The sequence below is a fragment of the Pteropus alecto genome, unplaced genomic scaffold (assembly GCF_000325575.1).
Source record: "Pteropus alecto unplaced genomic scaffold, ASM32557v1 scaffold8, whole genome shotgun sequence".
Lineage (NCBI taxonomy): Eukaryota > Metazoa > Chordata > Mammalia > Chiroptera > Pteropodidae > Pteropus > Pteropus alecto.
The window spans coordinates 18,862,086-18,876,857 of record NW_006494609.1 but is presented as its reverse complement, the minus strand read 5'-3'; the positions used below and the strand labels follow the sequence as shown (position 1 = coordinate 18,876,857).

At 40.0% G+C, this 14,772-nt stretch overlaps 1 protein-coding gene across 8 annotated transcripts in view; it reads right to left on the bottom strand.

Annotated features, from left to right (window-relative positions):
• The window catches only part of VRK1 (vaccinia related kinase 1), a 65,906-nt gene that overhangs the window by 1,184 nt on the left and 49,950 nt on the right, over positions 1 to 14,772 (bottom strand). For 3 of the 8 annotated variants that reach the window (XM_025042037.1, XM_025042036.1, XM_025042031.1), the window contains one exon: positions 3,695 to 3,790. In XM_025042037.1, coding sequence (XP_024897805.1) covers positions 3,695 to 3,790 — 96 coding nt within the window. Of the gene's footprint in view, positions 1 to 1,851; positions 2,581 to 3,694; positions 3,791 to 14,772 lie in introns of those variants that run through there. The other 5 variants (XM_025042034.1, XM_025042033.1, XM_025042032.1 and 2 more) reach the window with 5 other exon arrangements.

Sequence of the window (14,772 nt, the reverse complement as noted above, 5' to 3'; positions counted from 1 at the left end):
TGGCTCATAATTAATCAATGAATGCACCAAACAACAAAGAGATCGATACTTCTTTTCTGAAACGCACAAAACAGTCTTTGAATCTAGGACAAAATATCTACCACACATGTCTAAGGTGAGTGTCTAAAGGTTTTCTGATCGCAGGTTTATTTAGTTATTTAACTGGAACATCCGTTTAAAAATTAGTGCTCTTTTATTTTTCCGTCCTAGTTTCTATTCGATGGCCATACACTATATTAAAGCAAACTTCAAACATATATGAGTATCTTTTTTTTTCTGCCACTTAAAATGCATAGCCCGTAATTATGGTTGGTTTAAACTTTTGAGTTTTTTCTTCAGTTTTTGTGATATAGCCTTCTTTTAAAATTATCCCGGGGTACATTTTTAGGTTTTCATTTAAGAATTTTGAAATTAATTTTGCACAGACAACCGAGAATGCTGTGATTGCCTGCGAGCGGCATAATGGGATATCCCAAGATCAGGGTCAATAACCTATACTGGAGTACATCTCCCTTTCAATCCATTTCGAATCTATAGTCACATCACAAAAGACATTAACGTTAACAATGATTACAGCTATACTCAAGTATTATCACTTTCATTAACATCCCAATGTGACATTTTACTCTTAAATTAAACATCGCTGCTACCTATCCTCTTCGATCTAGATTTAAAGTTTCCCCACTGCAACTAAAAGTTCTATCACCACCCGGAATTTATTATATAATCAATATTATGTAACTTAGACACAATATTTTCCTAATAATTCTCACTGCTACAGAAAAAAAAAAATCTAGTTTCCTTCTCATTTCTTTAAAAAATACACTCATTTTCATCATACGCTACCACCGGTTAAAAAGTCCAATCATCAGACTAATGTATAAAATTTAATATTCGAAAAATAAAATACGCCAGTCTGGGATACTCTTGTATGATTTTTATAATGCAGGAGGCAAAAAATAAGTGGGGAATTTCTTTGTACAGTGTCCTTAAAAATACCTCCTTCTTGACTAGACCGTAGATATGACATTTAAGAAGTAAACATAAATCATGTTTTCCTCACAGAATCCTCGAGAATGGGCTAAAATCCAAGGTACTTCAAAAAAAGAAAGAAAGAAAAAGAAAACACCAACGAGACTTGGTTTTTGAGCACTGTCCATCTTACGAACAGCAGGGACAGAGCGTACTAGCCATAAATATCATGGCTACTTTAACTAATTTTTAGTACAATTCTGAAACATTGGCATGGTTTTGAAATGCCAGAATACACATGGTTTTTTAAGGCTTATCATTTTGTCGGGGAGAGAAATTACTTACAGTGAATAACCAAATTTTCTCAATTGGTAAAAATTATGCCTTGCATAAAAATAAAAGGATTAGAGGCCTCTGTTCTTCTTGAAAACCACCCTGTCACCCCCTCTTTCTTTGAGAAAACCTACACAATACACATTTTGAAAGCTTTCAGAATGTGTTCTTACACAATAGGCCCCCAACTAGTCGAAATGAGTTTAGGTGTATCAAGAAAATTATACATGTTTTTAAAATGGTCTAAATAGATATTAAAGGAAAGTTGCTCCCATTTGCTAGGCACGGCATTCTGAAAGAGCACACAGTGAGAAAAATCTCTTACCATATTGTAAACCATAAACTGTGTTTGAAAATAAAATTCTTAATGAAGAAACTGACATTTCTAAAGCTGCTGTTAGAGGTAACCATTCTTCAAATACATTTATGACACAAAATCTTAAAGCTCTAAAACAGAATTCGCTGAATTGCATTACCTTTTTTAAAAAATCCAAATGCAATAATGTGCCTTCTTCGAGTTACTTTAAACTGATGAATACAAATATATACGTTTTCGTCACTCCTGGCTTTTATTTTTTTTGCTAAAAGCAATAACACTTTCCCATCTCAAGTAAAATTTCTCTCATCAATGAATGTTTAGATACTAAAATACCTTAACTAGCCTTATACTTTAGGGGAAAATGAATTACAATGGGAAAATAGGAAAATAGACAGCATTTAAGTAAAGCAATTCAGAGTTTATATGAATAAGGGAGAATCTGATTACTCTTTATCTTCTTTGTTTAATCAAAAAAAATCTGGATTGTTCTTAAATTAGCGATGGGATCCACTCTCTTCTCTTGTCATTAATAAATAGAACAAAAATACTCTCACAGTAAAAACTATCAATAGAAGGACCTTAAGTTAAATTCTTAGGTATAAAAAACATTTTTTATAGTTATAGCCAAACTTAAAATCATTATGTATCAAAACAAATACCTCTGATGCTCACTAGGCAAAGTGACCACGACCCCAGGCAGCCTGGAGAGACCGAGTCCTCCTCCTGCATAGCTGTGAATTCGCTTTGCTCTAAACGGGTATCGACCTTACTAGAACAATGTAGGGCTTCCTAAACTAAAACAGCCAGTTGTAGAATTTAAGGGATTTCTTTAAGGAAGAATGTGACTCTGTCTTTGTAAATGCTCCTCAGTCTCGCTCCCACTCAGTCGTAGCCGCTGCCGCTAGCCTCTGGCTGAGACATGCTTCCGTGTACTGCTCCTCGGGACGCCTCACTTCCTAGTGACAGAACGGACAAGACAGGGGGCAGGGGAACAGGAGGGAACGGAGGACGGCGACAGAGAAGGGAGAGGGACCACTTCGAAAGCTGCAGCCTCCAGAGTGAAGTCACGTACTCCCTGTTCAGACACCCCGAGCGTCCTCATGGGGGAATTCAGAAAAACCTAAGTTTATGCAGTTAGACCTATGTTCCATCCGTAATACGTAATGAAGAAAATGTTCAAATCGGGGCGAAAACAGCTCTTTGCGAGCTGAAGCTTCGCCTTCTACGAACACGCACTGGGGCCACAGTCGGAGGAGGTTACAACACACCGCTGACCTGACTCAACAGGGCACTTTCGCTTTAATGGAATTTTTACCAAAAAATTCTCCTTTTCTATGAAAAATCAAGGACCAACAAAATAATAAACAAAAGGCAGACAGCAGAGAAATCTGGAAAAATACACGGTATAGTAGCCAGCACTGAATCTCTCTTCATAGAGTCAACAAACTTACGAGACCTGGGACACGTTTCTCCCTTCTGGGCGCCCCCGCCACCCCCAGGTCGCCCACGCACACCGCGGCCGGGCCCTTCACCCACCAGACCAGGCCAAAGGCCCCCTGGGCCTGCCCCGCGGTGCCGCTTCGCTAATGTCAGTTTGAGTCATCCAAAAAATAACTTTAGGCTTTGCTTTCTGCCTCAAGAGCTTTGAAAACTGATGATCTGAGGCTTTAATCTCTTGTGTCCCAACCTGTCAAGACAAGCAGAGCTGGCACTGCGTGGGGACCGGCCTCGGTGCACGGGCGGGGGTCGGGGGGCGAGCGCGGGGAGCGCCTGAGAGGTCAGAGCCTTGCGCCCCGGGTCTAAGCCTTGTCCACCGCCCTGCCGGTTACACGCTCGGGGTCTTGGGGTCCAGATCTGCAAAACGAGAGTGGCTCCCGGTCCCAACTTCATGACTGCTGTCAACAGCAGACAACACGTGTGTCCAAAAGACACTGTGACACATGCTACGCAAATGTAAGACCTTCCCCTGTGGTATTTTACCATGACATCTAAGTGCCGTGACCCAAACAGTGAGCCCCTACTCAAAGGGAATCGCGTCGCCGTGGCAACGGCCCCCGGAAGCCGACTCAACTCACGAGTCCGCATAGCCTCCTCCGCCGGCGCCGGGCAGCAGTCCATGTCTTCCACGCTGGACTCCGTGCGCTCCTCCACGTCCTTCTTCCGCTTCTTGCGTATAAAATTATTTTAAAGAGAGAGAGAGAAAGAGAGAGATGTGGTCTGATGGTCGAGTAAGTAAACATACAGACTTGCCATGTACTAGTATATACGTGAATCCACACCGGGGAGCGTGGGTGGAAACAGGCACAGCTCACAGTCGCCCGCTCGCCCGAGGGCGGCCGCCCGGAGACCGCCGCAGACGCATCGGGCACGCGGTACTGTGCTTTTTCCTGTGGACACACGTTTTCACTCAAAGGATGCACGTAAGGCTTCTCTCTGGCACGCCAGATTGCCAGCGTCACTACTCGTGCTTTGCGGCCGCTAACTAAAGGTGACTCGAACACAAGACAAGCACTGATACTGCGACAGTCGGTCTGATAACCCAGACAGCCGCTTAGAGACTAATGGGCGGTGGATCCTCGGGCGACGGGACGATTCGTGTGCAGGGCAACGGCCTCAGATTTCATCCCACTACTCAGAACAGCGCGCAACTTAAAACTTATGGATTGCTTATTTCTGAAATTTTCCACTTAATAATTTTGGACCAGTAGATGCAACCTCGGAGGCGGCTGCCAGAGGCAAGGGGTAGGTGTGGGAAAAACTGAGGTTCAGCACCTTCAACCGCAGGCAGGCGGGCAGGGGGTACACCTGTGACCTGTACCTCTGATTTGACGCTTGGTGCAGCTCATCGCTGAGAGCCATGTGTCACCGCCAGCACTGATCACACAAAAACTGTTACAGCAAAGTGCTTCATAACTCGGCATCGCCACTCACGGAGGCCGGTGGCACTTATCCGCCCCATTTCACAGTGTGTGTCTGGCGGGAAACCCACTCGATAAATGCGAAGATATATGCCTCGCCCCACATAGTATATCAGTGGTAAAATTCTATCCATGAATCAGTAATGGCAAACTTCCAATAAATGTTTTCTTCTGATGTATTTTTATGAAAAGCTTAAGAGGACCATAAACCTTACAATAAAGGAAGAGTCTGGCAAGTACATAGCGCTCGTACAATCTCAAAAACAGGTTGGATTTTCTTTCCACCATTCTCTCAGGCCTTTCCTATTTTTATTTACCTTTCCAGGTGGGTGTTACTGCGGAGTTGATGCTTAGGTTCTGATACCAGCCATGCTCCCCAAATGTTCATTCAACTTATTATTTCCTATCACTAGGACATTTTCTAACTACTTCATTTCTGTATAACGTTTTTAAACTAACATTTCTATACTTACATATAACTTAGAAGGACTTTAGTAGTAAATTTAAAACTTCATATTTTTCATATAACTTTACAGCACGTGGTCTCAAATTTAAATGTGTTAAAATGCAAGTTATAACTCAAAGCTTCTCTAAGTTGCCTAAAATGAGTTTGTACCATTTACGAAATCATGTGATACTTCCCAAATTTCACTGATTCCCAAATTTCACTGATTGACAATAAATCAGAATGTCCTCATTTCTATTTTCTAACAATATTAAGTCGCACTTCATCTGAGAATTTTCCTTGCTTCCGGCCATTTTGTGGAGAGCTACAAAAGGGTATGACACCTGCTGACGGCACAGTGCTCTTTCTTAGTGCATACTGTGGGTTCTGTCCCTGAGAACCGTGTGGCGAAGTCACATCTATCTATTCAAACCACGTTATCCTGAAACCTCCAAATGGTCAGAACTGTTAGGTATATATTACAATTAATCCTGCTGTTTCAAAATATTCTTAAGGTGGCCGTGGAAAGATCAGAACTCAGAGATACCTCCGCCATGTTCCTAAAGAAAATGCTTCACATATGCAAAAATAACAACTAGATTAAGCTTAAGAAACTTTAAAAGCATTCGCTTAGCAGATGTGTACATGGAGGTACTCCTTCTCAAAGATCGCTGTGGGAGTGGCTGTACCATCACACAACCGATGCGGGAAGGGGAGAGTGCCTTACATCTTCCTTTTCCAAAGTGTTGCTTCATGATTACCATCTAGACCCTGCTGGGCTGAACAGATTGGCTCGATAATTACATACAATAACTGCAGTGGGCAGGTAACCCTCGGCTGGCACGGGGCAGCTCCCCTGCGAGGACTTCCATATGCAAACGGCGCTGATGGAGTGCGGCAGGCCCTTCTCTCCTGCCGGTGCACGGGCCTGATTAACGCCAGCCAAGACTCCAAGGTTAGCGTGTCAGCAGATTTGTGATGCATTAGGCAGGAATAAACACAGACACTTTGGTTCGTCCAGACCAAAATTAAGGAGGAATATTTCAAGACTATACATTGCTTTCCGTACAGGAGAAAATGCATTTTAAGGTTTCAGGAGGGCAGATTTTTAAATGCTCATTCGAAAAGGAGCTATCCAATACATTCTACCCAAGAACCTAGTACATTCATCTTGTTCTCAAGCTTATTTAATAAAAAGGAGCTTTCCTAATCTCCTTGCAGGTAAATTACACAGGGATGAAAATCAGACAGCATTCAACCAACAAAAGAAACACCTGTGTTTTAAGCAGCATGCCTCGGTAAAGTGCCGAGTTTCATTAATGCACACTTCCGCTGGGCATCTCCCGCCTAACTTTTCTGATAATGTATGCAGTTTGGAGAGAAAGGGCCAATGGTGTACAGACTAAGACCAATTTTTACAAAAAAAAACAAAACAAAACAAAAAAACCTTCAAGAATCTAAGTACAAATTGCCAGTTATAAAAATAGTCATGGGGGTGTATAGTACAGCATAAGGAACAGTCAGTAATATCATAATAACTATGCATGCTGTTGAAAGGGTACTAGACTTATTGGGGTGAACACTTCCTAAAGTATAGAAATGCCTAATCACTATGTTGTACACCTGAAAATAATATAATATTGTATGTTGAATGTAATTGAAAAATAAATTTAAAAAAAAAAAAAGAAAGGAATTCTGACCCATGCTACAACGTGGACGAATGGTGAGGATGTTATGCTCAGGGAAATAGCCAAATAGTACGTGATGCCACTTACATGAGGTCCCTAAAGTGATCAAACTCATAGGAACAGAAAGCAGAATCAGGGTGCCTGGAGCTGGGGAAGGGGGAACGGGGAGTTAGTGTTTAATGGGACAGAGTTTCTGTTTTGTGAGATGAAGCGTTCTGGGATGACGGTGGTGACGCATGCACGACAATGTGAATGTACTAATGCCACTGAACTGTGTACGTAAAAAATGGTACGTTATATGAATTTTACCACAAAAAGAAATTTTTTTAACCTGTATCTAGGTATGTAAAATTCCAAACAATCTACTGCCAGCTTCTGTCTCTTGATTATCTCCAAATGCTTCGTTTTGTTATTTGTCAAAATAACTTTGGAGAATGGATACGGCTGTCCCTGGGCTTCTGCAGGGGACTGGCTCCAGGACTGCCCCATGGGTGCCCAAATCAGAAGACACTCCATCCCGTATACAAGATGACATGAAATCTGCATACAGGCTACCGTAGGGTCTGCTGACACATCGCTTCAATTCACGTAGACTCAGCACATGGCAAAGTCTAGTTTTCTCTTTGGCATTCTGGGATTTTTTTTTTTTTTTTTTTTTTGAGTATTTGTGATCCGAAGATGGTTGGATCAGCGGATATGAAACCCGCAAATGCAGAAGACTGACTGTATTTCAGTTCTCTTTGAACAGAAAGCAGCGTCACAAAGTGATTATGCTAATATCTGATTTTGTCATATTCCATACCAGGTTTCACAGGTGCCTTTTCTTGCATTTATAAATGAAACTAAAAAATTGTATGACACACAAGAATAACTTATAAACTTAGGATAGAGTTTTCATTTAATTCAGCATGGCTAAATATCTTTAAAAAATTACGTTTTAAAGGGCATTAGCGTATATATATACACATTGTATTTTTGAAGTGTTCAGATATGGTAGGCTAATATTTAGTTAATTAGTAGCTTCTCACTTCCAATTTAGAAAAGGAGACAAACCAGCTAGATGCATTCGGACTGACAATTTACTAACAGTCTAAACACTGACTGGAGACCAGTTATAGACTTGAAGCTGTTTTAATGGAAAAGAGTATTAAAATCCTCACAGGCAAAAAAAAACAAAGACCGATTCTTTGCTTCTCAAGTCAAACATGAAAGGATCACCTCAAGATGCTTCCAGAAGCCTCTCAGAAAGGCCGGATTCATGGCTCTGTCGAAAGAGAGGGGTACCCAGAGGCTGCTCCTCGGTTTCTCCCCTAATCACAAAAGCCAGGAATGTTCATTTCAGAAACTTAGAATACACAGCTTAAAAACTAAATGTTTGGTACAGCACATGTGTCAAAAACAAAGAATTCTAAATTCTCACGAATATGTGACTGCATTAATCAGTTCATCTTATTTCATTTATCTGATTAAGGCCACTTGAAGTCACCATGCAAAGTGTACATTTTGTAAATTACTATTACATTCCTTGGAACAGAAGAAAACCAAGAGGATGTGCGGGTGTTTCCGCTCTGGCTGCTGTGAAGTCCGGGCCCCTGGAGCTGCGCCCGCCCACGGCTCCGCGAGGCACTACGCTCCCCCGCCCCCGCGGTGGTCCCAGGGAGGCCAGTGCACAGCCGGGCTTTGGCTGGAATGTGTCCCTCCCCGCCAGGTTACCACACATGGAGTGCTTGGCGGGGCTGTTCTCACACGTCTCTCTGTTCTGCTATGTGTCCTCCTGGAGGGCCAGGACTTCGTGTCCCTCATCAGTGGAACCCTCACGGGGCATTTCCTTCCACAACGACACGCCCTCCATCTTAACAGAGGCAGAGGTCCCGCCGCATATTGACAAAGCACCTACTGTGTGCCTGGCACTGTTACAGGCTTCAAGTTGAAACAGACACTAAAAAATTAAGGACAGAGTAATTTTTGCTTTTAAAAAAACACTGAGTATGCACAAGTTAAATTTCTAAAACGGTGTTTAAGCCCTGTAAGAAATCATTTCGGAGTTCCACAAATGAGTCTTCTTTAGTATCTAATGTAATCCCACAATCATGGAATTTCATTCTATGAAGTATCAATCCATATGTAAATATAAAATGTGCATGACTTCAGGCTCAAACCTTAATTTTATTTGTTTTGGTGGTAGTGTTGTTACTATTTATTTGTTCAAATTTAGGTCTCTCGCCTGTCAACACTTTTAGTTATCAACTCTGGAGGTGAGAAGAGGGAGTACAATGCAAGTAATTTTGCTAATTATTAACGGGTCTGGAGGAAGGGGTTTAGCAAAATAAAATGTTTAAATACATGGCTAACGAAATGTGGAATATCTTATGTTCTTCACTAGTTCAAGCTATCCCACTCTTATAATGCTATGAAGAATGAAGAATTAACCATAATTGAAAAAGGTGCCCCAAAAATTACTGCTAATTCACAAGTGTGCCGAAAAAATACTGATGCATTTTTAGGCACTGTCAGAATAAATAAGTGAAACAAACTTCATCGGGTTGGCAATCAGAACTGCTTGCTTGCGCCGTGAGCAATACATTCTTTAGCAAAAGCACTACTTTCACAAAGTAGATGAAATATGTCTACTTGCTTACTTGGAGCAAATATGTGCCCCTTCGGAAGTTGGATCTGCTGACAAAAAAGGGCTGCTTTACAGCCCCACTGTCACTCCTCCTCCTAGGGAAGAACACTGAGTTGGTGAGCAGACAATGAGCCAAAAAATAAGCCGAACCCTGATCACGTGACATGCAGGAACACTGCATACGTGAGAACTTACTCTCATCAAATGTCTGTATAATAATGGCAATCACAGCCTGGAACGATCTCTCAGCAGCATTTCTGAAACCAGTAGATCCAACTTCCCACTTGTTGGCAACAATGGCCTTTCATGACGAATATCATTCATATCACAAGGACTAGGAAACTTCCAACATGATCAAGCCTATGGTCACTTAACGACTGAAAGAAGTTTCCACAGATTCAGTAAATCAAGGTCTAGAGCAGCCCCTAGGCCACAGACCGGTACGTCCATGGCCTGGTAAGAACCAGGCTGCAGAGCAGGAGGTGAGTGAGCAAAGCTTCATCTGTATTTGCGGCCGCTCCCCAGCGCCAGCATCACCGCCTCAGCTCCACCTCAGGTCATCAGGCACTAGATCCTCGTAGGCACACCAGTCCCTGGTGCCAAAAAGGTTGGGGACCACTAGTCTAGAAGACAAATATGTCACTGTATTTTTTCTATGTTGGAATTAATATGACACCTACCTCCTCATTCATATTTTCCTCTAGGGGTTCCATGACCTGCACCATTAATGTTAAAAATTTTTAGCAAAGTTAAGGTGTTTCAAGGGCAATATATGAAGAGATGCAAATAGGCATGTAGTTGTGCCTTAATTGTCTTTAATATCATATGCCTCATATCACTAGGAGATTTTTAAGTTCCTTGAACTCTCTGAGAAAAAAAAGCTTTATAAATGTATAATAATACATAATGGTTGCAAGGCCCTGGACAAATCACCTAACCTCTTTTGAATTTATTTTCATCATTTGTAAGCAGATGCATCTCACATCGATGCTGTAAGGTATACATAAAATAATTTAAAAGTACTGACAGAACACTACACAACTGTTCAACGATAACCTAAAGTTTAAAGGGTTGATATCCTATTAGAAATACCAAGCACCATCAAGTCCCCTGGAGAATTCTCAAAATAAAGCATAAGACTTGGAAGCTGTAAAGAGGCCAACATTTATAAAGTAAATATTTCAATGAAAACCAACCCTACGTATGTCCTGGTGGGGAACTGAACGATCTCAAGCCATACGTGAACGAGACTCTTACAAAAGAAATGAGGCTTAGAGTTCTCTTAACAACAGACTGCCTGACCTCCCCGCATAAGACTACGTCCATGAAATACCTAACGCCTACCGCACAGGCAGAAAACGGCGAATACAGAATTCTCTGGCACTTGGAAGTCCTCTGCTTTATATCAACTACCTATAACCCTTTAGCATCAATCAACAGCTTCAGGGGGGAAAGTCAACTTCAAACTGACTGGATTCATATACTTTAATATGGGTAAATTGAGGGGCTGCACTGTGGAGTCTTCATTCCACTGTAATCACCACCTTGCCTTTGTTGCGAATCAACTTTTATGAATTCGCAATCATTTCCTATTCAAAACCTATTTTAACACACTTGCCAGCGAAATGTAAACCCGTCTTCATTCACATCTGCCAGAGACCCTAGTTCATAAACTGACTTTTAAGTTTGTAAGGTCTTAGCTCAAAAGAAGGCATTAAAACAGACTCCAAAGAGAACGTCCCACGTGTTGTTTTCTCGACATCGAGAAACCAGACAGACTTAAGACAACTTAGGGAGACAATGCGAACAATAAGGATGCATCAGCATCCACTGGTCACTGGCTACGTGTCCAGAACTGTTCCAAGCACTTTATACATCTCGTTTAATCCACACAACAAAAATCTTATGCGCGAGATGGAGAATATTATTTTTCCCACAGAAAGCTTTTAGAAAATGCATCCCTCATTAGAAAGAAATGTATCAACTTCAACAATCCAAATTTATACATTTAAAATATAGTTTCTCTTTATCATGCTGAAAAAGCTAGATCGATTTTCACCAAATGTGGAGGGTCTACTCGGGGCAGTCCAGCCTAAACTCTAGGCCACACGCTGTGAATGAAGTAGGCCTGAGGTACGACCACCTCAGAGGAAGAGGAAGCCATCCACCAGAGCGGCTGCAGACCTCTGGTTTGCAGTGCAAGGCCTTTGCTCTTGTTCGGCTCTTTGTACCAAGTGCCAGCGGGGATTTATTTAATAATGGGTAGTGATTTTTCTGAGAAACTCTACAAAAGCCAACTAGCATAATATAACTTAAAAAACTCTGGAGGTGGCAAGCAGGGTATGTGCACATCATTCATTAGGAGCAACAATACACACTGCCTAGAGATGAAAAAATAAAACAAGTTTCAGGGCCACTCTCCAGATCTACCCAGTGAACCCAGGTGTGACACCCAAGAGAGCCGAGTCAACAGCACCCTTTTCGCTGGCTTGGGCAAGCAACTTAATCAAAACCCTACAGGAAAATAGCTCATAGAGGTATGAATGTCCTTTTAACTTGCTGAGTTCCTTCTAGTAAATTAAGCTGTTCTTACCCCAGATGGGAAAGGACAAAATTCTTTAAGGACAGAACTAATGTTATTGATCTTTGCAGCCCCAGAGACCTAGTCTGGACAAGGCACATAAATTAGACCTTATACATAATTATTGAATGTTGATTTAAGAGTAGACACTAAATCTAATAACTGTTAGAACTATACTGCCAGATTCTAATGAAAGTGTTTAGTTCTAATCAACAATGAAAATCTTTGGCTGTACTTTTTAAGGGCAGATTGATTATTAGACTCTTTCTTCTTCAGCTTTACGTCATTCCAGAATTCTGTGCTTTAAATAAAACTCTTAGGCTGTTGAGACAGAAAACATTTCCCAGTGAGTCAATTCATATTTTGCTTGTTTCCAAATATTTTGTATCATAATCAAGCACGGCTGTAAAAAATGGATAGAAACTGTGTTTCATTTCATTGTTGATTAATTCTTACAGGTTTTATACCATAATGGATATCTCTTAGGGACATAAAGAGAAACATATATTGAATTGATTACATCTGTCCTTTTCCAAAAGATCTGAGTCTGATCAATACGAAGAACATATACTTTCTTATTTTTTCTGAACTTACTGTGGTAATCATTTCATAATACATTTAAGTCAAATCATTATCCTGTACACCTTAAACTTATAGCACTCTATGTTGATTATATCTCAATAAAACTGGAAAAATTAAAGATAAGGCATTAGCAAAGATTTTTATAAACTTAAGTGCTGTCAGACTTAAAGTAAGCTACCAAGTCAGAGGATGTGGTGTATAACGAAAAGAGTCAAGAAACTTCAGTTCCAATGCTTGATTTTGCATAAATCACATAATAATCTCTTAAGGTCCTTTGCAGTTCTAAAAATGGATTTGCAAGAAATGAATGGGTTCAAAAACAAAAACTACGGTTTATATGGATTATTTGAATAAATTTGAAAAAACTTTTAAAAATTATGACAAAAAGAAGGAGCAAATAATCTAATTTAAGGATTAATGTAGTTTCTCTAATCATAGGATCATATTTAGCTCTGAGCTTCCTAGTAACGAGAGCAAAAAAGACATCCTGATTATATACCCTGCGCTAAAAAAGAAATGGAACACTTATTTCTCAAAAGAGAAAATTTTTCTTTAGAGGGCACCTTCGACCTTTTTCAATCAGTGGAGTTCTGCTTTTATTTGTTTTAAATATGGGGTATTTATAATTTAGTTGAAGAAAATGTTCTAGGGCTTAATAAAAAAAAGAAAAGTTTAAAAGAAAACTGGTCAGGTCCAACTCTTTCACTTTCACAAACAAAAAGACAAAAAGCCAAGAAAAATAATAACTCACCTACACTTACATGGCTACAAAGCAACTTCATGATCTTACCTAATCCTAACTTTTACTAATTTCTTTTTAATACTAAGAATAGCCCTGTGTCAGCCAAAATAAATAAATAAATAAATAAATAAATAAATAAATAAATAAATGAGTGAATGAATGAATGAATGAATGAATGAATGAAAAATAAGAGCAGTAAACTAATTAAGGAAACCTCATAGTTCGATTTGGTATTCCATGTTCCCCCTTAAATGAAGCTTTATACGTGTAGCTTTACACAATGATCCGACAGGAGTTCCTGGCCTTCTGATCTACCCAAGGACACAAGGGAATTATTAGGTCACAGATGTTCGCTCTGCAGCAGACTGACCTACTCAGCTGTAAAGTCAGCCAGCCTGCAGAAACCAAATCACTCCAGCACATGGTCTAAACAGTGGTTTGCAAAGGAAGGGGAAGCAGCTCTGGACATGTGCTCACTGCAAGAGACCTTTACTTCTCAATGAGTAAATTCTAGGGAAACAACTATAGAAGCTAGCTACAAGTATTAATGTAAAGAAATCTGTCCTGAGCAAGAAGATGCTCTATGTTTATCCATGTATGTAAACTCTAAGTTTACTAACTCCCTGGAAAATTCCACTCAGGCTTCCATTTTATCCTCTTCCTTTCAAAGCTGGATATGGCTTTCGGCACCCTTGCTGACCACAAACATGGAGTAGATGCAGTTAACACAAAACTTGCAGGGAAGAATGTCTATGTGATGCATGTGTATAATTTCAGATTCCGTGATGAAATTACTATTTGCCAAAAAAGCAAATTCCTATTTCTTTTATAAGTTAGAATTACAAAAATCCTTTAATTTGCTGCTTCTTATTTTAAAGAGAGAAAATCTGTTTTCGACCCTTTTTTTTTAGTTTGGGATATGATATTTCCAAAGGAATCTACCATAACTGAGTTAATGACGGTAAAACTGGTCAATAACGTAAGAATATCTTTCTTCTAAAAGCAGTTTCCTTTTCCATATAATAGCAGCTAACATGTTTTATTAAATAATTTTTTGGATTGTAAAGGAAATCAGTAAATCAACAATTATTAGAAATAACTTATAATAAACCAATAAGCTAAGGTATACCTGTAAAATCTAAAAATTAAGCTGATACCAAGTTATTTACATGGCTGCACAATACTTCTACCATGAAGTTCATTATTTCTTAAATTGCTCTCTAAAAAATTAATCCCCGACATGCGTACACACGGCTTTACGAAGTAACATTTCTCTGTGAAGAGCAAAATAATGTTCAAATGGTAAACGCACCACACCAACGAATAAGAAAACTTTAAAATGGTAATTTTCCAAAGGCCAGTTTTCAAATGGTAAATACTTTGACCACACCAACAAACAAGGAAAAACTGAGAGACAAGATCAATCCTAGGGGCTCGCCTGGGGAAAAGAACACCCTAAATGAACTGAGTGCCACGTCAAAATCCCTCTGCCAGATACTGCTGCCCCGAGTTAGAATCGTTTTAGAAATTTGATAACCTGCTACTGTATATAGGATATATAAATGT